At 44.5% G+C, this 22,821-nt stretch overlaps 1 protein-coding gene across 1 annotated transcript in view; it reads right to left on the minus strand.

The window, feature by feature from the left end:
- The window catches only part of TTC9 (tetratricopeptide repeat domain 9), a 75,127-nt gene extending 52,734 nt beyond the window's left edge, over nucleotides 1–22,393 (minus strand). The window contains exon 1 of the mRNA XM_060262840.1: nucleotides 22,023–22,393. Coding sequence (XP_060118823.1) covers nucleotides 22,023–22,392 — 370 coding nt within the window. The 5' untranslated portion in view covers nucleotide 22,393. The remainder of the gene's footprint in view (nucleotides 1–22,022) is intronic.
- Nucleotides 22,394–22,821: the final 428 nt, after the last annotated feature.

The following is a 22,821-nucleotide window of genomic DNA, read 5'->3' on the forward strand; positions in this document are numbered from 1 at the left end:
ATTTAAAACAGCTGGGCCATTTTTAATTTGTGACAACAAAGGACAACTATCAAAGAAGACTAAACTTCAATATTATATGACCCCCATGTAGTTTCTTAAGTATGTCTAGAGTGCTAAGATTCCCCCTCCCCCATCAGTGGAATGACAGTCATTAAGATTTTAAGGCAGATATTTTTTTTAAAAAAAATGATGCAATGCAAGCCATTTAAATAGGTGTGAATTTTATTTAAGCAGTTCTACAGTAAAATTGCTCGAGGCTTACTCTACAAGCTTCCTACTGGAATTGTGGAGGGCATAAATACCATTTTGGTCACTTTCTCACTGGTACTCCATCCCAGGCTATACCAGCTTACTCGCACACTCCTGGATGTGAGAAGTTTGACACTCACATTCCTAGAATAAACCCTAGCCGTGGTTGCTATTGCTAGAATAGTGGGAATAGGGGTAGACTGAGTAGAGAAACAGCCCTGGAAAAATGACTCCACCACTCCAAAGGAGGGAAGAAGAGCCTGTCCAGTTAGCCCCAAGCAGGAGGTACCCAGTTGCCAGGCAGGGTGAGGCCAATGGGCCTATCCCTTGATGGGCAAGATGGATCCATCCTGTCTACAGCCATGGCAAGGCTGGGCAAGCCTGCCCCATCCCTGACCTAGGGTTGCCAATCCCCAGGTGGAGGCAGGGGATCCACCGGTTTGGAGGCCCTCCCCCCATTTCAGGGTCGTCAGAAAGCAGGGGGAGGGGAGGGAAATGTCTTCTGGGAACTCTATTATTCCCTATGGCGATTTATTCCCATAGAAAATCATGGAGAATTGATCCATAGGTATCTGGGGCTCTGGGAGGGCTGTTTTTTGGGGTAGAGGCACCATATTTTCAGTACAGCATCTAGTGCCTCTCCCCAAAATACCCAAGTTGCAAAAGAATTGGACCAGGGGGTCCAATTCTATGAGCCCCCAAATAAGGTGCCCCTATCCTTCATTATTTCCTATGGAAGGAAGGAATTGAAAAGGTGTGCTGTTCCTTTAAATGTGATGGCCAGAACTCCCTTTGGAGTTCAATTATGCTTGTCACAGCCTTGATCTTGGCTCCACCCCTTAATGTCTCCTGGCTCCACCCCCAAAGTCCCCAGATATTTCTTGAATTGGATTTGGCAACCCTACCTTGACCCAATGAGGCCGGGTGACACTGAGCCTCACCACAGTAAGCTCTCCATCCTCATGCCTCTGGCTCATGCCTGCCCCTCTCTTTGGGCTGGGATGACTCTGGTGGAGAAGTGGACCCCTCATTCATGAAGATCAAACAGCTGAGAAGGTGAATGGCTGGATAGTCTCTGTCAGCTAAGAGACGCTAGCCAGGAAGAGAGCCAAAAGAGGGTAAATGGGAGTGACTGAAACTCTTCCCTCAAACTGGCTCTGCCTGCACTGAGGCTGCCTCTCTCAGGAGAGCAGAACTCTAGAGAGTGCTGCAGCACTAGTCAGGACCTGCTCTCACAGTTCTGCCACCCTCCAAGTGACACCTGGAGATCTCCTGCTATTACAATTTCATCTCTAGATGACCAAGTTTAATTCCCCTGGAGAAAATAAAGGGTGGACTCTGTGGCATTATACCCTGTTAGGGCCCCTACCCCAACTCTGCTTTCCCCAGTCTCCACCCTAAGAATCTCCAGGTATTTCCCAAAACAAGAGCTGGAAACCCTAACCTCATACCACCCCTGTGGAAAGGAATTACTTCTCAGACACCTAAGTGGGCCTCAGCAATTATAGGAAGAATGTCAAGAAAACTGACCATCTCACTAAAGCAAGGAAGCCTCAATTGGTCACTGACCATTCTGATAGGATGTACAGGAATCAAGAATAGTTACTGTAAATAAGAGCCTCAGAAGAGATTTACAATGGCTTAGAAGTAGGTGCTTAGCAGAAACATTCTGGTGTGTTCTTTGCTTGTTTGACTCCAGGGACCCACAGTGATTGTCTTGGGAATAGTACTACTGTGGCTGTAATGAATGCCGCTTTCCAAACACAGAAATGCATATAAATAGATTTTCACAGAGTCATCACATGACTATAGTGCTCGTTTTTCTGAAGGACATTTCAAGTGAAAAAACTGTTTGAAACTTTCTAGTGTATGAGGTTAAGGGAGAGAGACCCATTATTTGCAGCAATCTGTTGTCCAGTATAGTTGCTGAGCAGTTACATCACTTTATCAGATTTGTCCTTTTAAGCAATCTGTCTGCTTTTAGACATAAAGAAATCCATGAACATGCATTAATATATATATATATATATATATGGCCAGATTATGCCCCACTACATGATGCGACTCATTTCCCCAAACGTGTCCAAGATGTCAAGCACTCCATGGTCACCATATTTTGGAGAAGCTGTAGTGATGTTGTTCGCATATGTGCAGCAGCTATGAAAACCATCATTGGTTGGGGTGGCCTGGCAACTGGCAAGAGCAAGGGGGACAGGGACATGGAGGGTGCAATTGGGGGGTGCGCCATGACATCCCCATTAAGAAAACATTGTATTGCTCTAGAAACCATAGAGTTCCCAGCAATTCCCCAGGTGTAATGTCATGCTGGGTACAATGCTAGCATTTTTAAAAAAATTATCTTCTGCCACCACCTGTACTGGAAGAAGATGAAGATATTGGATTTATATCCCGCCCTCCACTCCGAAGAGTCTCAGAGCGGCTCACAATCTCCTTTACCTTCCTCCCCCACAACAGACACCCTGTGAGGTGGGTGGGGCTGGAGAGGGCTCTCACAGCAGCTGCCCTTTCAAGGACAACCTCTGCCAGAGCTATGGCTGACCCAAGGCCATTCCAGCAGGTGCAAGTGGAGGAGTGGGGAATCAAACCCGGTTCTCCCAGATAAGAGTCCGCACACTTAACCACTACACCAAACTGACTCTCACTAAGGTTGCTTGTGGGAAGAAGCAACTAAGGTTGCTTGTGGGACATTTCCCACCACAGCAGGAAATCTGGTAACCCTAGGGGAGGGATGGTGGCTCAGTGGTAGAGCATCTGCTTGGTAAGCAGAAGGTCCCAGGTTCAATCCCTGGCATCTCCAACTAAAAAGGGTCCAGGCAAGTAGGTGTGAAAAACCTCAGCTTGAAACCCTGGAGAGCCGCTGCCAGTCTGAGTAGACAATACTGACTTTGATGGACCGAAGGTCTGATTCAATAGAAGGCAGCTTCATACGTTCATATGTTCTAGATGAGAACTCCCTTCACAGCAATTCCACTACTTGGGGATTACAAAAGAGCCTACACAATGGATTAAACTCGTCTTCTGAATTTGTATTCTGTCTGTCTAACCAGTTTAAGGCTACAATGTCTTGCAAAGCGACTGATCATTTCAGTGCAGTTTATTGGGCTTACCCAAGTTGACTGTGCCCAAAATTTGTTGCTAGTTTTCTTTAAGGATCAGAAAATGTACATTTCTATCAATTCTTTTTAAAATAATAGTATTCTCTATCATTAATCACACTGATGATTTAATGATCCCTATGCTTTCACAATTCCTTTAAATTTATGCAGTCAGTGATGACTTTTGGCAAGAAGCACTTACAAAATTATGTGCTGTGTTTAATAAGGTGTTCCTTTTTGCTCTCCTTCATCATTTAATTCTTTTACTGTGTAATCCTACCTGTGTATTACATTGCCAATGAGACAAAAACACAATGGGGCTTACTCACTGGAAAGTGTCTTTAGGATTGCAGCCATAATCTATTAATCCGCTTTCCATTAACAGAGCAGAATGCTATCCTGTTCCTGTGCAGTAAATCCATGCCAGTATAATGATACTGCTGTACTGGCAATATTCTACAGTCAGCTTTATCCCTTATCCCAATCACAGATTGCCAATACAAATGAAAAAACCAGGCAGGTCAGACTGTAGCAGGAAGGAGTGGGATTAAATCACCTGAAGACTATTCCTGTTTCTTCTGCCCTATGAAAAATATTTCCATTGAAATCAGTGGAAGGCCCAAACTGCCTCCTGCCTCCCCACATCCCGCCCCTGGTACATCAGTGGATTCTGACTAATGCAGTGGCCAGTCACGACACAGCATGAGCTATGTACAATATAAGCCTCAACAAGTGAATCCAGCTAATATATTAAGATATGTGGGTTGGGGCTCAGCCCCCATATCTACAGGCATACAAATGGTTATGTAGTGATGGAGAACTTCAGATAAAGCATACTTGGAAAATAACAACAACAAAACCCCCACCAAGGCTATCAACAAAATAGGAAATTCAGACAGATAATAGCTGTATTTTCCAAATCCTTACAGCTACTCTGCATCTGGACTTCAGGACCTAAGACCCACCAGTTGTTCTCAGCTCCGTGACTGCAATTGGGTGGCAAGGTGCCCAATTCAGCTAAGTAAAGGTGAGGGGACTGGTCAGGGAGCCTATGCTTTAAAGTGCTGACTCCTGAACATACTCCACATGAGGCACTTGAAAACCCTTGGCCATAGTGTGACTTCCCTTCCATTCTGGAATATGGGGAATGTACTGGCTAAACAACCCTGCCTTTCTCCATGGGTTTCTCCCTCAAGCACAACACAGGGTAGGTACACAATTTGCAGAAAGGAAGGCCCTGCTGGTCACAAACTCGCAGATCTAGAGAAGGAAATGGGGAACGTCGCCACTTTTGTTAGTGAACACCAAACACTGTGCTCCACTTTCTGGTATTAATGGCCATGAAATATTCCATTGGTTGGTTGAGGACAGCAACTATCTGGTGCTCTCAGCTTTCCCAGCCCCACTTGCCTACCCTCAGAAGCTGGGAGTGGTGACATTTCATTTATTCACCATTGTTTTAACTAGAACTTGGTTTTTCATGTTATTTAATATTGGTTTAGATTATATGTTGTTTTAGGATTTTCTCTTGATGTAAGCTACCCTGAGCTCTGCATGCAAGGAAGGGCAGCCTAGACAGCTAAATAAATAATAAATAAATACACATGACAGCAGCAGCAAGGTAAGGCTGTTTCGTGATGATGGAAATGAAGACAGACCAACTAGTACTGCAAGGATGGTGTGTGTGTGTGTGTGCTGTGGAGCTGCACTTCAGTGGAACAGCATAAGACTGCTGTAAAGAGGTCTGGGGCATGGTCCATGACTATAGTCTCCCAGTAGACAGGGCTGGGACAGGGGATGCTTACCTCTGAGGAAGTGCATCCCTGACCAATCAGAGTGACTTGTACATGAACCAATGACAGTGATTATCTAATTCATTCCTGTCTCTGGGTTCTTTCTCTTTTGCCCAGCCATTGTCTTCCATGACAACAACCCTTTGGGGGCCTGATCTGGCCCCTGGGCTGCATGTCTGACATCCCTGGTGTAATGGTTAACTCTAGTGGCACACTCTAATCTGGAGAACTCAGTTTGATTCCCCAGTTCTCCATAAGAAGCCTGCTGGGTGACCTTGGAGCCCAGTCACAGTTTGTTCTCTGAGCCCCACCTACCTCACAAGGTGACTGCTGGGGGGAAGAGGAAGGGAAGGTGACTGTAAGTCACTTTGAGATTCCTTAAGGTAGTGCAGAGTCTACACCCATGTATGTGTTCACAGTAGTGTATTCTGGAATATTTTGTGTATTGGGGGAAGGGATATCTACTGCTGCTGTACCTGTCTGCCAGTAAAATTATTGTTGCTGACAGGATGCAAAAAAGGGTTTTCCACTGTAGGTGTCACATTTCCATTTCTGGAAATAAGACTTAACCCACTCTCTTCCCGTCCTTCCATTTCATGGCTTTTTCCCAGTGAGCTACTAACCTGAGGACAACGGTGCCACCTACAAGTTGTAGTGTGTCTTGATCCTGTCCATATGCCCCTCTTGCTGTTAGATTGTTCCCTTCACACCAATGCAAATATGATGTGTTCTGTGTATTATGTACGTAAAATCTGTGCTACAATAAAAGAGGAGCAAGCCATGGTACACCTGTTACTTGGGTTCTCTTCCTGAATGCATTCTTATAAGAGGTGATACATACTGGGTTCTATAATGTCATCATGGTGGCTCTGACATTGCCATGTGCTGATCAGTGCTTGTGGGAGCTATCATCAGTGAACATCATTGTGATTGATGGATGGTGGCAGAGTTGCCAGGATTGCTGTGGGAGTGACTCTTAGTTTTGTGACATTTGTCTCTCATGGGATTTTTGTGCTTTAGACTTAGATGCTGGGAAAGCATAGAATTATGTTATGCAGTGTTGTGTTACATTGCTACAAGTGCTGCTATAGCAGCTCCTGATTTTTTTTTAATTTTTATAAAATTTTATTGTTATATATTCCATCACCACTCCACCTCTGTGAGAGTCCCAGGCCATAGATACATTATAATATTCCATAAATTTATAACTATTAACATTCCATCCAAATACAACTCCATCACTCTATTTAAACATCTTATCCATTCATTTTCTTATTAACCAACCAGTCGTCTTAAATTGTTTAAACTTTTCCAAATATCTCACCATCTTCCTAAACCACCCCTCCTCCTGTTCCCTAACCTTTAATCCGTTCATTCTTCGTATCTTCATTGTTAAATACTCCAAAATAATTATATTATTCATTTTATCCCTCCAGTGATTAATTGTCAGTTCCTCAGCTTCTTTCCAATTCCTTGCTATCACTTGTCTTGCTGCTACTAACATCAAATTAATCCATTTATTATCCTCTTTTGATCTTAATCCCACACCATCCAAATTAATAATTGCCATTGCTTTAGATATACTTATTTTCCATCCCATAATCTTTGTCATCTCTATGCCAACCTGCAACCAGAATTTTTTCACTAAGGGACAATCCCACCACATGTGACTGAAAGTTCCAATTTCTCCACATTTCCTCCAACAATTTTTACTCCCTGATTTAGAAATATAATACATCTTAATGGGTGTATAATACCATTTCTGTATCATCTTCAATCCCTGCTCCTGGACTAACCTAGATGTTGTAACAAAGGGAGGTAATCTAAACATCCTCTCCCAATCTTCATCTAAAATTTCATCTCCAATATCTGTTTCCCAATGTTCCTTCAAAAATTCTCTCAGGGATTTCCCTGTAACTAATAAAATCTTATACAATTTTGAAACTATTTTTGACTTATCTTCTCTATACTCTTTCACCAATTTTTCAAAGGGAGTATTAATTCTTTTACCAATATTTTTAAGTTCTTCCTCCTTCAGCAATGAGGAGATTTGACTTTTTAACAATCAATTAATATTATTCAAAATATTATACTCCTCTTTCTTCACCCCATCAGTACCCCAAACATCTTTCAATTCTCGAATCGTAATCCTCTTCAGTTTATCTCCTACTTCCTTTGACAGTGATCCCCTTAATGGAGCAAATTTATCATAGTACCACATTTTAGTAATAGATGATATCTCCGGAGCGAGTTCTTTTTTCCACTTCTCCCATACCCTACTGGGCCCCATAAAGGTTGATAATTTATCACCTATCTTCTTCCTCCTTTTCGTTCTATCAAATAAACTTTCCTTTCCTCCTACTACCTCTAAATTTAGCAGCTCCTGATGTGGCTAGACCATAGGACTACACCAAGGAGATGAAGCTCCTTTAACGCTGCAGCAGGTTGGAGTGGTTTGTTTACACTCAGAGAGATGCAGCTCTCCAGTCATGGCTCCAGGATGACTGCGGTTGTTGTGTTACTCTGTCTTCCCCAGAGAACGTGCACATGACACAGACTTGAGAAACTGTATTTTGAAAGTCATTTAAGGAGAGCCGGCAGCTTGGGATTTGAGCCAGGAACAAATGGGTAAAGTGTGCATTTAAAAACATGTTCAGAACAATAAGCCCCTATCCATATTTTCCCTGTCCCATATGAGCAGCTACAAGTGAACTCAGGAAGCTGATTGTACCCCAGTTCTTTGTTTTCATGGCACAACTATGCCCTGTTCTGCCTTCGAGATGCAGAGCTATGGCTGCGGGAGCTTATGGATAGGGTTGCTGGCTCTAGGCTGGGAAATACCTTCCACTGCACCACAGACTTTTAAAATGTAGGCCCCATAACTGCCATATATCTATGAGAACATAAGAGAAGCCATGTTGGATCAGCCCAATGGCTCATCCAGTCCAACACTCTGTGTCACACAGTGGCCAAAAAAGAACGGAGGTTTACAAATGGGGCTAGAAGCCCTTCCACTCCCCCCCCCCCAAGCACCAAGAATAAAGAGCATCACTGCCCCAGACAGAGAATTCCAACAATACGCTACGGCGTATGAGGAACCCAGCTCATTAAAATCTTGTGTAGTGTTGCTCTAACACGAGAAAAAAGTAAGGAGCTAGATGAGGGGGGGAGGAGGGCCAAGAGAGCTCTTTTGAGATTTATACCCCGTCCTTCACTCAGAGTGCTTAACAATCTCCTTTCCCTTCTCCTCCCCACAACAGACACCCTGTGAGGTAGGTGGGGCCAAGAGAGCTCTTTTGAGAACTGCTCTTGAGAAAGCAGCTCTTTCAAGAACTGTGACTGATCCAGGGTCACCCAGCAGGTGCATGTAGAGGAGTGGGGAATCAAACCGGGTTCTCCCAGATTAGAGTCTGTGCACTTAGCCACTTCACCAAGCAAGCTCTGTGTAAACACAGGACAGTGCTTGGGAGCTACTCATAGCTGTTTCTTTGCAACAGTAGCCCAGCCCTCCAGGATGCAGTTTTTGCTGACCAGAGACAACCACTTTAAGGATGCTCAGCTATTCCCAGATTGCACCCATTGCTTAAGTTCAGCCACCAGTTCTGAGGTGCCAAAAGTTAGCATGTTGGTCCACTAGAAATCCCAGATTTGCCATAAAGCTCACATTAGGGCAGTTCCTCTCTCTCTCTCTGCTTAAATCTATCTTTGTGTGTCATGCTAAAGAGTGGAAAGGAGAGAACCACACACAATGCTCTGTGCTCTTGGAAGGAAAGGTAAGATTAAATGTAACTGAATCATTTAAAAAAAAAATCTATCACTGAATATTTGAGGTCAGTACAGTTACCCCAGTTTCCTGCAATGTATAGATGGTGAGAAAGTGCTTAACAATGAAGGATCACTCATATTACAGAGTGAAAAAACATGTTCCTTGGAGATTGAAGAAGTATAATATATATGTACCAGCTATTACCTGGCAATGCCCCCCCACATATATACATATATATGCAAATTAATCACACCCCTCCTCCCACTGGTGATATACTGCAAAAAATAGTCTGATTGTAATTACATTTCAGTTCCGCCCTGCCTCCATTCTTGGGGCAATGAAGATCTGATGATAAAAATATCTATGCCATATCTTTCAAGGATGACTAATTTTGGTCATTTGCTTATTTAAGCCATTCTCTCCCCCCCACCTCATAAGACCTTCAGTTAGACTGTACCTTCCAACTGGAATGACTAACAAAGAGGACTTCATAACCACAGAGTAAGAAACAAACATTTGTTTTGTTAATTAAAATTTAAAACTGAAATTGATGCAACTAATTACTACCACCCCCACCCCCCACTGTGAGATGGCATGCTTCATTATCATCTTGAGGTAGTGCTGCTCAGGACCACAAAATAAGTTTCCAGCGGAGTTCAAAACTAAATCACTTGTTAAACCACTTGGAAAGCACTCTGAAGCAGGTCTATTCCGAATTCTACGGAGGCCTAGTCAAGGGGGCTCACTCTCAGGAAAGTGCTCTTAGGGTTGCCCTGTTAGTTCTTTATCCCAACAGTTAACAACTTTGTTCTCTTCTCCAACTCTTGTTGGTGCCTAGGAAAATTGACACACAATTGGCTGTTGCATTCTTCCACAGAACAAAGCTCTATGCAACCCTGTTCTGCTGAGTTACATTTTTTTGCCCTTATAATAGAGGGACCATTTTTTCTATATCTAAAATATTATGTTGTATGGTGTTCTTATAATGCACTGGAAATTTTTACTGGTTATGAAATCATTATAACCTGCCTTGTTTGCCTATGTGGCAATGGTGACATAGCATGGAGGTTTGGATCCAGTGATGACCAAGTGGAAATATAGATGGGCTTAGTGCAGTTCAGCGTATGCAATATTTTGTGCTACACCTAGCACCTTCCCCCCTTTATATTATGGTGGTGATGGGAAATATTGTCAAGTGCAACTGATTTATGGTGACCCTGGAGAGTTTTCAAGGCAAGAGATGAACACAGGGGGTCTGCCATTGCCTGACTCTTCATAGCAACACTGGACTTCCTTGGTAGCCTCTCACCCAACTACTAACCACAGCAAGAGAGCCAGTTTGGTGTGGTGGTTAAGAGTGGTGGACTCTAATCTGGAGAAATGGGTTTGATTCCCCCCCTTCACATGAAACCAGCTGGGTGACCTTGGGCCAATCACAGCTCTTGCATCCTAGTGGTGCAAAATGTTAAGAGCTAGGACTTGCAGCTGCCAGACAATCTCAGGATCTCTTCACTATTCTACATATAACACCAGACGACAATGATGACGACGATGAACTAGAGCTGACCCAGCTTTGCTTCTGAGATCTGCTGAGACCAGGCAAGCTTGGACCATCCAGGTGAGGGTCTATCTATTATAGTCCCCAGAAATCAGTAGCACAAGTAGAAACACAAGTGGGGATACAAGTTGGACAGCACAAGTGACTACAACAGTCTTTTTCTTGTGTTTCTGCTTGCACAAGAGCTGTAGAGCAAGTAAAAATTTGTGCTGGATCCAACCCATAGATTATATTTATTTATTTATCAGATTTTTATCCCACCCTCCCCCGACAGGCTCAGGGTGGCTAACAACAGTTTAAAAACATTAGCAATTTGCAAACATATTAAAATTAAATATATAAAAACATTTCCATACATATTAAATATCTGCCATGGCTCATGTCTGTGTCCAATCACAGAAAATCTAAGCCAGAGGTTTTCTTCAGAGCTATTAGTTTTTTTGTGCAAATGCTGAAATATCTGTTGACAAATAGGTTATGCTAAAGGTAGCTGCTTTTGTTTTGGCAGCTGTTAACTCTCCTTGGAATTCTTAGCTACCCACACATTATGCAGCAAGTTTGACATCTGAAGCTAATAGTTAAGTTATTCAGTTTGAGAACATCATTCTTCTGCACCTCCTTATGTGAATGTGCAATTTTGTTTATACTGCAGCTGTTTTATATTTTATAATCCTGATATTTGTTATGGACAAAGACAATACAAAGAAACTTCATTTGTGTTATCTTAATCAGGACTATGGGAGGGGATTTATAAAATGACAAGAGAGATTATTCTTTTCCTCTGGATCCTTTAATTGTTGGACAGGTATACCATCTATGAAAACATGGAATAAATTGAAGACCTTCTAATAACTGCTGGCCTGTCACTGCCTGATATTCAAGCAATGCCTACTGTTCTGTACATTTACTGGAAAATGCATTTATATCACATGGAGAAAGGTCAGAGGAAACAACAGCTACATGAATGTGTGCGTGTATGTATATTTTTTAGAATTAGAATTTATTTAGATTTATAGAAATAGCTCAAACCATACACATACTATACACAAACTATAGGGATGCAGGCTACCTATAGCCAAAGAACTAATTAAAACCTATCCTACTGACCCAGCAACTGAAGCTACACTGCACTATCAAGATGCTGTAGTAATCTGCACCCTATTTTCATAATTTCAGCCAAAGAAGGTCAAGGCCTTTCCTTGCTCAAAGTCATAGGCAGGCAGTGAGTCATAGCTAAATGGTTGCTTGAAGTTCTGTTTGCCTTGTAATCATATGCTGAAATGACGCGACTTTGCGTCATACAAGAGACTAAAGTTTCATGTTGCCTACTCTACAGCTTCAGGAAGCAGCTACTTTGGTTTCTGCTGATCAAAAAGGTTACTGAGAGAAACTGCTATTTTGGCAAGCCCTGGCAGAATACGGCAAGTCGGGTTTCACCACCTGATGGCCTCTGCTGTGGTGCAGCTGAAGAATGCAGGAGCCAAAAGGGATGCAAGTGCACTGACTGTTTAGATGTGCAACCTGCTTATCCTTAAGGCTCAGGACATGTACCATTTCCAGATCTCATCCATTCCTGGCAGAATGGGGCAAGAGGACACTAAGGTCCCTGACAATGGAGGCCCAGATAGCAGCCACTGCCAAATCCGCCTTTTACCATCTTAGGTGAGTACGGCAGTTGGTTCCCTTCCTCGAGCGCAGCAACCTGGCAACTGTGATCCATGCTATGGTCACCTCAAGAATGGACTACTGTAATGCCCTCTACACGGGGCTGCCCCTGTCCCGAATCTGGAAACTGCAGCTGGTGCAGAATGCTGCAGCCAGGCTGCTACTGGGACTCTCCATGCCGGAGCACATACAGCCTGGGCTGTGGATACTGCACTGGCTGTCGGTGGTATACTGGATTCGCTACAAGGTGCTGGTTATTACCTTTAAAACCCTATATGGACAAGGACCTGCTTACCTTAGGGACCATCTATCTCCACATTTCCCAGAGGGTACTTAGGTCAGGAACACAAAATCTATTATTGATCCGCAGGCCGAGGGAGGCAAGACTGAAAACAACTAGAGAAAGAGGCTTCTCCATCGCTGTTCCCCACTGATGGAACCAACTGCCTGAGGAGGTCAAAGCCTTGCGAGACCTTGCCCAGTTCCGCAAGGCTTGCAAGACAGTATTATTTCAACTCACCTTTATCTGACTGACAACCACCACTACGATATCAGATCCAATTGGATGCTTAATAACATTAAATGCCATCCTAAATCCTATGGAATTAGCACCAAATTATATAAAATGTTTTAAATTGTTTATTTTACTGTTTAATTTAACTGTTTTTATTGTTATCCTATTGTGTTTGTAAGCCACCTTGAGCCTGCTTCGGTGGGGAGGGCGGGATATAAATCAAATAAACTAACTAACAGGGAAGCCCAGGCTGAGAGAAAGCATCCTGCCCAGGACTGAAACAGAAATCCAGTCAACTAGACCTCCCCGTACGCCATGCAGGCAGCCCTTTCATAGAACAGAGCTTCTTTCATAGAACAGAGGCCCACGGAAATTTTTTGTGTGTGGAGGAGCCCCCCCTCTGGTGACCCCACCTCTCTCTGCAGTTACTTTTCTGGTGGCCCGATCTCTGTGCCACTCTGGCGGCCTCACCCCATCCGTGCGGCTCCTCTCATAAGAACATAAAGCATAAGAGAAGCCATGTTGGATCAGGCCAATGGTCCATCCAGTCCAATACTCTGTGTCACACAGTGACCAAAAAAATTATATACACACACTGTGGCTAATAGCCACTGATGGACCTCTGCTCCAAATTTTAATCTAACCCCCTCTTGAAGCTGTCTATGCTTGTAGCCGCCACCACCTCCTGTGGCAGTGAATTCCACATGTTAATCACCCTTTGGGTGAAGAAGTACTTCCTTTTATCCGTTCTAACCCGACTGCTCAGCAATTTCATTGAATGCCCACGAGTTCTTGTATTGTGAGAAAGGGAGAAAAGGACTTCTTTCTCTACCTTCTCTATCCCATGCATAATCTTGTAAACCTCTATCATGTCACCCTGCAGTCGATGTTTCTCCAAGCTAAAGAGCCCCAAGCGTTTTAACCTTTCTTCATAGGGAAAGTGTTCCAAACCTTTAATCATTCTAGTTGCCCATTTCTGAACTTTTTCCAATGCTATATCTTTTTTGAGGTGCGGTGACCAGAATTGCACACAGTATTCCAAATGAGACCGCACCATCGATTTATACAGGGGCATTATGATACTGGCTGATTTGTTTTTAATTCCCTTCCTAATAATTCCCAGCATGGAGTTGGCCTTTTTTATTGCAATCACACACTGTCTTGACATTTTAAGTGAGTTATCTACCACGACTCCAAGATCTCTCTCTTGGTCAGTCTCTGCCACTTCACACCCCATCAACTTGTATTTGTATCTGGGATTTTTGGCCCCAATGTGCATTACTTTGCACTTGGCCACATTGAACCTCATCTGCCACGTTGACGCCCACTCACCCAGCCTCAACAGATTCCTTTGGAGTTCCTCACAATCCTCTCTGGTTCTCACCACCCTGAACAATTTAGTATCATCTGCAAACTTGGCCACTTCACTGTTCACTCCCAACTCATTTATGAACAAGTTAAAGAGCATGGGACCCAGTACCAAGCCCTGCGGCACCCCACTGCTTACCGCCCTCCACTGCAAAGACTGCCCATTTATACTCACTCTCTACTTCCTATTAATTAGCTAGTTTTTGATCCACAAAAGGACCTGTCCTTTTACTCCATGACTCTCGAGCTTTCTAAGGAGTCTTTGATGAGGAACTTTATCAAAAGCTTTCTGGAAGTCAAGGTAAACAACATCTATTGGGTCTCCTTTGTCCATACGTTTGTTCACCCCCTCAAAGAACTGTAACAGGTTAGTGAGGCAAGATCTTCCCTTAGAGAACCCATGCTGAGTCTTCCTCAATAACCTGTGTTCATCAATGTGGCTACTCATTCTGTCCTTGATAATGGTTTCTGCCAACTTTCCCGGTATTGAATTCAGACTGACTGGCCTGTAATTTCCCGGATCTCCTCTGGCACCCTTTTTAAAGATGGGGGTGACATTTTCTACCTTCCATTCCTCAGGAACGGAGGCAGATTTCAATGAAAGATTACATATTTTTGTCAGAAGATCCACACGTTCAACTTTGAGTTCTTTCAGAACTCTTGGATGTATGCCATCCGGACCTGGTGACTTATTAGTTTTTAATTCGTCTATCAGTTGTAGGACCTCCTCTCTTGTCACCTCAATCTTACTCAGGTCTTTCAATACCCCTTCCAAAATTAGTGGTTCTGGAGCGGGCAAACACTTCTCCTCTTCCACAGTGAAGACGGAGGCAAAAAATGCATTCAGCTTCTCAGCCATTTCCCTATCCTCCTTCAGTAATCCTTTTACCCCTTGGTCTCATTTCAAGGCCCCACTGCCTGCCCCTCCCTCCCAGCTCACTCACCAACCCAGCAAAACAGTGAAGAGCAGGCTCTTGGGGCTCTTTCAACGCGCCCCCCCCCCACTGATCACGTGATCGGTGGGGAAAGCCAGTCAGAGGCTGGTGGTTCCTAAGCCAGCTTTCCGGCGCGTGCCACTCAGGACGTCCCCAGCGCTGAACTTGCTGAGTGTGCCAGAAAGCCTACAGGGCTTGCGTGGCCTACAGGGAGGTCTAGATTCAAGTTCTAAGTAGGAACCTCCAGTGTTGGAATGGCTTAGTGGGGGTGCCTTGAAACAGCCCCAGGAGCCCGCTCTTCACTGTTTTGCTGGGTTGGTGAGTGAGTTGGGAGGGAGGGGGAGGTGCCCGCACTGTGGGGTGGGGGCCGCCAGAGCAGCGCAAAGATCGGGGCTGCCAGAAAAGTGCCAGTGGAGAGGACGGGGGCCAGGGAAAGGAGGAGTCATGAAAGTCTAAGGGGGGTTGGGTGGGAGGCTGTGCTCCCCCACTCCCCTTCCCCATGGCTACAGGCCTGCTTTGCATGTAGATAAGCAGACATTTTTCAACTAATGCTGTAGATAAGAGGACATTTTTCAACTACCTGTCATACGAGAATGTGCTATACCTGATCCTATCAATACACACATTCACCATTTTTGTGTGAATAGGACAATGCACATTTTACATCAAGCATGTACTCTCAGTGATTGGGATTTCTGTTGGCATGTATTCAAGCTGGAAAATATGTTTTCTTTACACAAAATGGCAACCATGCATATCAAGAGGATCATTATCTCCTGGTATGTGAGGGAAGACCACCAAAATGACAATGAGCAAAAACGGCTTATCCAATTGCAAATGAAAAAGCAGCTCTCCATTGGTTAGGAGTGTCAAAGTAATATACATGAGCTATATTGTGCAAAATACAGCCTGCTTGATTGGCACACATGCCATTGAAATGCAGAATCTCTCCCTCCCCTCTTCAGAATTTCTGTGCCAACATCTCTTTAGCACAGAATAGATAGGGAATAGATACAGAATAGATATAGCCAGTTTGGTGTAGTGGTTAAGTGTGCGCACTCTTATCCGGGAGAACCAGGTTTGATTCCCCACTCCACCACTTGCACCTGCTGGAATGACCTTGGGTCAGCCATAGCTCTGGCAGAGGTTGCCCTTGAAAGGGCAGCTTCTGACAGAGCTCTCTCAGTCCCACCCACCTCGCAGGGTGTCTGTTGTCGGGGAGGAAGATAAAGGAGATTGTGAGCTGCTCTGAGACTCAGAGTGGAAGGCGGGATATAAATCCAATGTCGTTGTCTTCTTGTGGTCATGTCACAGCCCCTTTAAGTCACTCAACTAGAGCTGAAACCATTGAGGTTTCTTTAAAAACCCTCAAGATTCTTTTAGTATGCCTTTACTGAAAGAGTATGAATTTATCCTACTAATGCCCTTCCCTCCCCTGCAGCAAAGAGGAAGAAAAGGTTGCCAAACCAAAGGGAGAGAAACGCAAGGGTTGGCAACAGATAAAAGGCAGGAGCCAGACCAAACTGCCTTTTTGTAACCTCTGAGTGATGTGAGCCACCACAGCTGCTTTAACAGCCAAGTCTAGCATGAATGTTAGTGGTGGGTTAGCAATTATTATAGTCTGGAGATGGAGAAAACTGAAGCTGTAGTGGATTGTTTTCTACCTGCCTACAGTTTCAAGCAGTCAGTGGAAAGAGCCTTTTTCCTGAAGAGTGTGTAGGTATAAACTGTCTTACTCTGATTCTAGGGATATGTGCAAAGTATTCCTGCCTTAATATCCTTAGAAAAATCTGAAGTATTAGAGCGCTCCTTCATGAGTTTCCTCATTCTTCTGCCCTTCTGCCAGACATCAATGAAACAAACAAACAAAAAAATCTGGTGCAAATCACCCAATGGAACTAACAGAACCCCTTAGCTTCTAGCTTGAGGAGTGGTTCTCCATACTGATAGGCCAGTCAGTCTTCCTTAAACAACTCATTTTAAGATGCCACACATTCAAACTCTCACAGTGCAATCCTATCCAGATTTACGCCTTTCTAATGCCCTTCATTTTAAAACACTGTGTTGAAGTCAAGGTGTAGTTCAGCTCTTGTGTACGTAATGCTGTTGAAGACAAAAATGTTTCAAAGATCTTTGTGCTGCTGTGGACTCTGATAGAATCAGAAGGCAAAAATGCCTTCATTTTGACTCACAAATTATGTATGCCAGATTGTTTGGATATAAACCAATTTAGATGCAGTAGTCCTCAACATATACCCATACATCACTGAGGTGTGGATCAGGCTGTCCTTGATACTAAGGTTAATTATGTTGTGCTTGAATAGGCTGATTCTAACACACACTGTAATAGCAAATTATATACAGAGGATGAGATTCAACAACCATAGTACTAGCTGATAATCATCCAACGTGTTGCACTGACATTGAAAGCTGACCTGGGACAACACACTGGTGCTGGGGAGGAACTTAGTGCAAAAGCACAGTTCAGTAACTAATGGCAGATCTACAAAGGTGTACCATGGCACAGAAATGGGTAGAGGTGGATCAGATGGACATAGAAAGAGTGGGCAGGCACAATTTCAAAAGCATTCTTATCATTATGGAATCATCTGCGTCTACAGAGATGAATGCTCCCAATGTACACTAGTAAAGTATTAGAATGTGATAAGCAGTGAAAGGCAGTTTAGCAAGAAATGCAAACATCTCTCATTTGTCTTGCACAAAACAGTGTGCTAATAATGCTGCTGAATGCACTTCATGCACTACTACTGCAAGTCGCAGGCATAAAGCTACATAGAAACGTCTGGGGAAATTGTAAGAAATGTGTACGCCATTTGATGTTCTGACTCGATTTAGTAACATCAAAAATTGAGAGCATAACAAAGCAAAACAGGAAATCAGAACTAATACATCAGAACATAAGCTGCTACTGTTATGTAAAACACTTTGGCACACCAAGGTATCCATTTTCAACAAGGGAGCTGGAGATGCTCAGCAGAAAGATTCCCAGAGCAGCCATGATGCCACCTACTTCTCCCAAACTTATTCACCTCTCCAGTCTCTATTGGGGTAGTATCTCTATACTCCCAATGCAGATATATTTCCAATTAGCATTATCTATTTTTCAAAACTAGGGAGCACTACAGCATTTACTGAATTATTGATGCCATAGCACTGACAATCCATACAGTAGTTGCAAGCATGAAATGCAATGGGAGCTGGGAGCAAGCAAAGTGTGTTGAGCTTGCCTTTTTCTTTTTACAAACAGAATTATACTTAGCAGAGGATTCCAGGAATGAAATACATACATTTCTATCTGCATATGACACTTAAGAATAAGAAAGAACAATGTTATTAAGATTCTATCTCTGTTCAATAGTTTATATTTTCTTTAAATCATTTATACTGGATCAAAGAAGATGTGCTGATTTTAAAATGATGTATCAGAATCGGTTAATAAAAATATTTTTAAAAAAATAATGTATCAGTAGAGGCTGCTTGTGTTTGTGCACTTATAACAGGAGCAACTCAGTATTGTTTGAGAAGACATTCACACATACACACTGATCACTCAGTGACTGCTCCATTAACTGATAATTTAATCTCTCAAATGCAATCGTATGAAGCTGTGCTATACCAAGTCAGAGTACTGGTCTATTTAACCTAGCTCTGCCTGCTCTACTCTAATGGGCAGCAGATTTCAGGGTCTCTGACAGAAAAGATATTTCATACCCTTACCAAGCTGTGCCAGGAATCAAACTTGGAACCTTCTGCATGCAAAGCCTGTGCTTTATCACTAAGCCACACCCCCTCCCTATCACAGCTCCAGCACCACAGATGGGGTTTTCATGTCATTTGACAATGCTCATCCTTCTCAAGAGATGTTATTCATGGGTTGAGCTGTGAGTCACAGAATGATGAGGTATCATCTTATGTACATGTATGCGTGATGCAGTCCTGAGATGAGATCTATCTGAAGAATTAAACATTAACCAGCAAACTGCAATAGAGCAGCTTCTCTCACACACTTCTGTCCTATAACTGCCATGCTTGCAAAGCAGTTAAGTGGTCTAGGAGGCATTGTTCTTATAGGCAGAAAAAGGCTGAGAGGGTATTATGGCATGCCCCTTCTCATCATTGTTAGGGCACACTGGAAGGCAGAACTGGCACAGCAGCACAACTGTATGATGGGGGGGCGGGTGAGCTGGATCATAGAGCCAGCAAGAGCTGATGAATGGCCTTTTCATCTCAATGCAGAATTTACATGCCAGAACTGGTAAGCTGAATCTCAGAATGGCAGTTCATGGGACTAGACCAGAAACACCTTCTTTAAATGGACTCTCTTGATAGAATCCCCCCTTTGTCTTTGTATAACTCTGCAAAGTGCTTCTAAGAAACTCAGCTTGTGTCATACCACAGCACCCTCATAATTTCTTCATCCTTTTAAAGAACAGATACATTTGTAAATATACAGCAACCATAATCTCCATAGGGCTTTCATGCTCTGTGATTCTTATGCATTGATAACACATCAGTAATAAAATGAGTCATTAAAAGCTTGAGAAGGAAGAGAAACTTGGATGCATTATAACTTAAGCAGTTACCTCCCCTATTATATCACAGTTATCAATACACACACAAGCCAAGTCCAGTTCTGATTCCAAACAGCAGCTGGGTTTTTGGGCCTAACGTTTGAATAATGTTGGCCTAATGTTTGAATGACAATACCAGGAACAGACCATGAAGTACAGTCATTCGACCAAAGCTTTTAGCTGCCATTTGATAATGGGAGCTTTTCATTTGGGGATGGTTTTGAGGGCAGCTGTAGAACAGCTACATTTGTCTGCAGCAGAACAGCTAGACTGGAGCCCAGTAGCACCTTAGAGTCTGAGACCAACAAGATGTTTGGGATGTAAGCTGTCAAAAGTCTGGAATTGGTATCTGACTAAAGGAGCTTTGACTCTCGAAATCTTATACCCTGGGGCACATGAGCCTATCTGTGCATTTATCAAATCTCTAAGGGCTTCTAGCTGTTTCATTCGGGGAGGCTCCTAAGAACTCCCAAATGGCACACAGCTCTTTGTCACAGACCTTGATCTGAACAAAATGGATATTCATAATGTCCAGGGTGGTATCTCACAGCTAGCATGAATTGGATTTTCTTCTTTTATAACTATATTTTCTTTGAAATGTGTGATTTTTTGTGATCACTGATACATCTCCCTGGCTGCATGTTCCCAAGATAATTCTCATTCAGAGGACAACTCTCTCTCTCTCTCTCTCTCTCTCTCTCTCATATTCCTAATTACAAAGTACTGAGCTGAAGCTGCAGTAAAACAGCTTCAAAAACAAGCAGAGGAAAAGGCTGGTATAGAAGCTCAAAGCACTGAGAGCAGTTTTAAAAAATGAAGACTAGCCTCAAAAAGTGTAGATGAGGTGTAATCTTTGGAGGATACATAACTTCAAAGTTGCCACTATGATTGTATTCACTGTCATACAGTACTGCAAGTTAGTGTTTGAATACTGCTTGTAAGACTAAGGAAACTGCATACCTGACCTAATGCATGATATATCTGCTGTCACTCTTCTTATTAATCCCAATGAACTTTGAAAGAGGCAGAATTTTGCTAGGTATCTTGGGATATATCTCAAAGTATATACACTGAATTACACTCCATCACCAGTTATGGAAGTATTTACTTTTTAATGTAAGTGTACTTTCAGATCTTTCCTCAACACCCATCTTTTCTGTGAAGCCTCTGATAGAGAAGAAGAAGAAGATATTGGATTTATATCCCGCCCTCCACTCCGAAGAGTCTCAGAGCGGCTCACAATCTCCTTTACCTTCCTCCCCCACAACAGACACCCTGTGAGGTGGGTGGGGCTGGAGAGGGCTCTCACAGCAGCTGCCCTTTCAAGGACAACCTCTGCCAGAGCTATGGCTGACCCAAGGCCATGCTAGCAGGTGCAAGTGGAGGAGTGGGGAATCAAACCCGGTTCTCCCAGATAAGAGTCCGCACACTTAACCACTACACCAAACTGGCTTAAATATTTAGCCCTCACTCCCAATAGAAACAAAGCCAAAAATGATACACCTGCATTCACCCATATTTTTCATCTAGTGACAAATTAAACATTAGGCAATAAAAATATCAAAGCCTCTTCTGCCACCCAAATGATTATAGATTTCTTATGGAATCTTATCCCATAAGATTTCATGGAACAAGGCCACTTCTTCTGATGTGTCAGTCCCCATTGGGAGGCCAGCAGGTAGATGCACAGATAGACAGAGTCATGTGCATCTCTGCCAACTAGGCAGGGCTGGATCGGGGGGGGGGGGGGGGCAGAAGGGGGTGCTTGCCCGGGCCCCAACCAAGGTGGGTTGGGTATGGAGTCCATTGTATTCTTTGGGACCATAAGATATAATGGCCCATAAGGGGGCATCATTTTTTAATTTTGCCCCCCCCCTCAAAAAACATGTAGATCCGGTCCTGCAACTAGGATACACCTTCACACATTTGATAAAATGGACTCTAGTCCACCAAATCATCAGCTGGTACCCTAAGAGTTCAATGTTTTCCTGCTACTGCCCTTGTCCTTGTGACTCCTTTCCTTCTTTGTGTTGTTCTCCTGCTTGTTAAAATTTCGCCTGTAAGCCCTCTGGGGTAGAGACCTCTCGTTTTGATTGGTGAAGATCAGTGTACATCTTTGGTAAATGTGTTTACCAGCAGAACACAACACCAAGGTGCAAAGGAGACCTCTGAGAATTCCCTGCCCTCCGAAATAAACAGTACATGTCTGCTGGTGCCTGGCCGAAGTGCCTCGAACAAATCAATCCCGACCCCCTGGAAACCGTGGCTAATCTCTCCCGGCGGGATTCTAAGCCACCGGGCGGCGGCGCGGGGGGGAGGAATGCCCTCTGCCTGCCGCTGTTGCAGCCGCTTCCCATCCGTCTCGTTGTCGCACCCCCTGCATGCCCGCAACCAGCGGCGGGAAGACGCGCCACCCCCCCCCCCCCCCGGGGGCCAGCGCAGAGCCCCGCCGCGGCCGCCACCGACCTGCCAGGCTGTTGTAGCAGTCGACCTCGATGCTCTCCAGCAGCCGCCTCTGCTCGTCGGTGAGCCTGGCGGCGCTGCTGGCGGAGGCGGCAGAGGGGGCCTCGTCGCGGCGCTCCTCCTGGGCCAGCAGCAGCCCCTTCAGCTCCAGCAGCGCCCGGTGGTACTTGCCGATGGCTTCGCGGCATTTCTTCTCCTTGTAGCACTGAGCCCCTTGGCTCTTGAAGTCCAGCGCTCGCCGAATGAGCTCGTCCGGCTCCGCAGCGCCAGCCGCCTGGTTGCCACCGCCGCCGCCCAGGGCGCAGTGCCCGTCGCCTGCCGCCCGGCTGCTGGGATTCAGCTTCCCCGCGCCAGCTGAGCTCTTCCTCTCCATGCCCGCCTGGCTCTCCTTCGCTCCTCCTGCCTCGCACAGCACGGCGGCAGCGGGGTCGTCGGATCCAGCGGGCAACGCCAAGCCTCCTCCTTCCTCCCTCCCTTCCCTCTGTTGCCTTCCTTGCGAGAGGACTCAAAAGGCGGCGCAGCCTCCTGGCTTGATGGGGCTTGTGCCACCCCTTGGCTCGGCTGGGCTGCTGGCTCCCATGCTCCGGCTGATAGAGGAGTGCTGCCGCCGCCTCCCGTAACCTGCAGGGCGTCTGGCTGGCTCCCCTGCTGGGTGAAGATGGGGGCAATTATTACAAACCCGGAAGAAGCTGCTGCTGCTGCCTGCACAGGGGCGGGCGGGGACGGTGAGGCCAGGCGAGGCGGGAAGCCCCCAGCCTGGGTTTCTGGGGGGAGGGAAATCTACTAGGTGACGTAGGCAAAA

The sequence above is a fragment of the Heteronotia binoei genome, chromosome 21 (genome assembly GCF_032191835.1).
Source record: "Heteronotia binoei isolate CCM8104 ecotype False Entrance Well chromosome 21, APGP_CSIRO_Hbin_v1, whole genome shotgun sequence".
Lineage (NCBI taxonomy): Eukaryota > Metazoa > Chordata > Lepidosauria > Squamata > Gekkonidae > Heteronotia > Heteronotia binoei.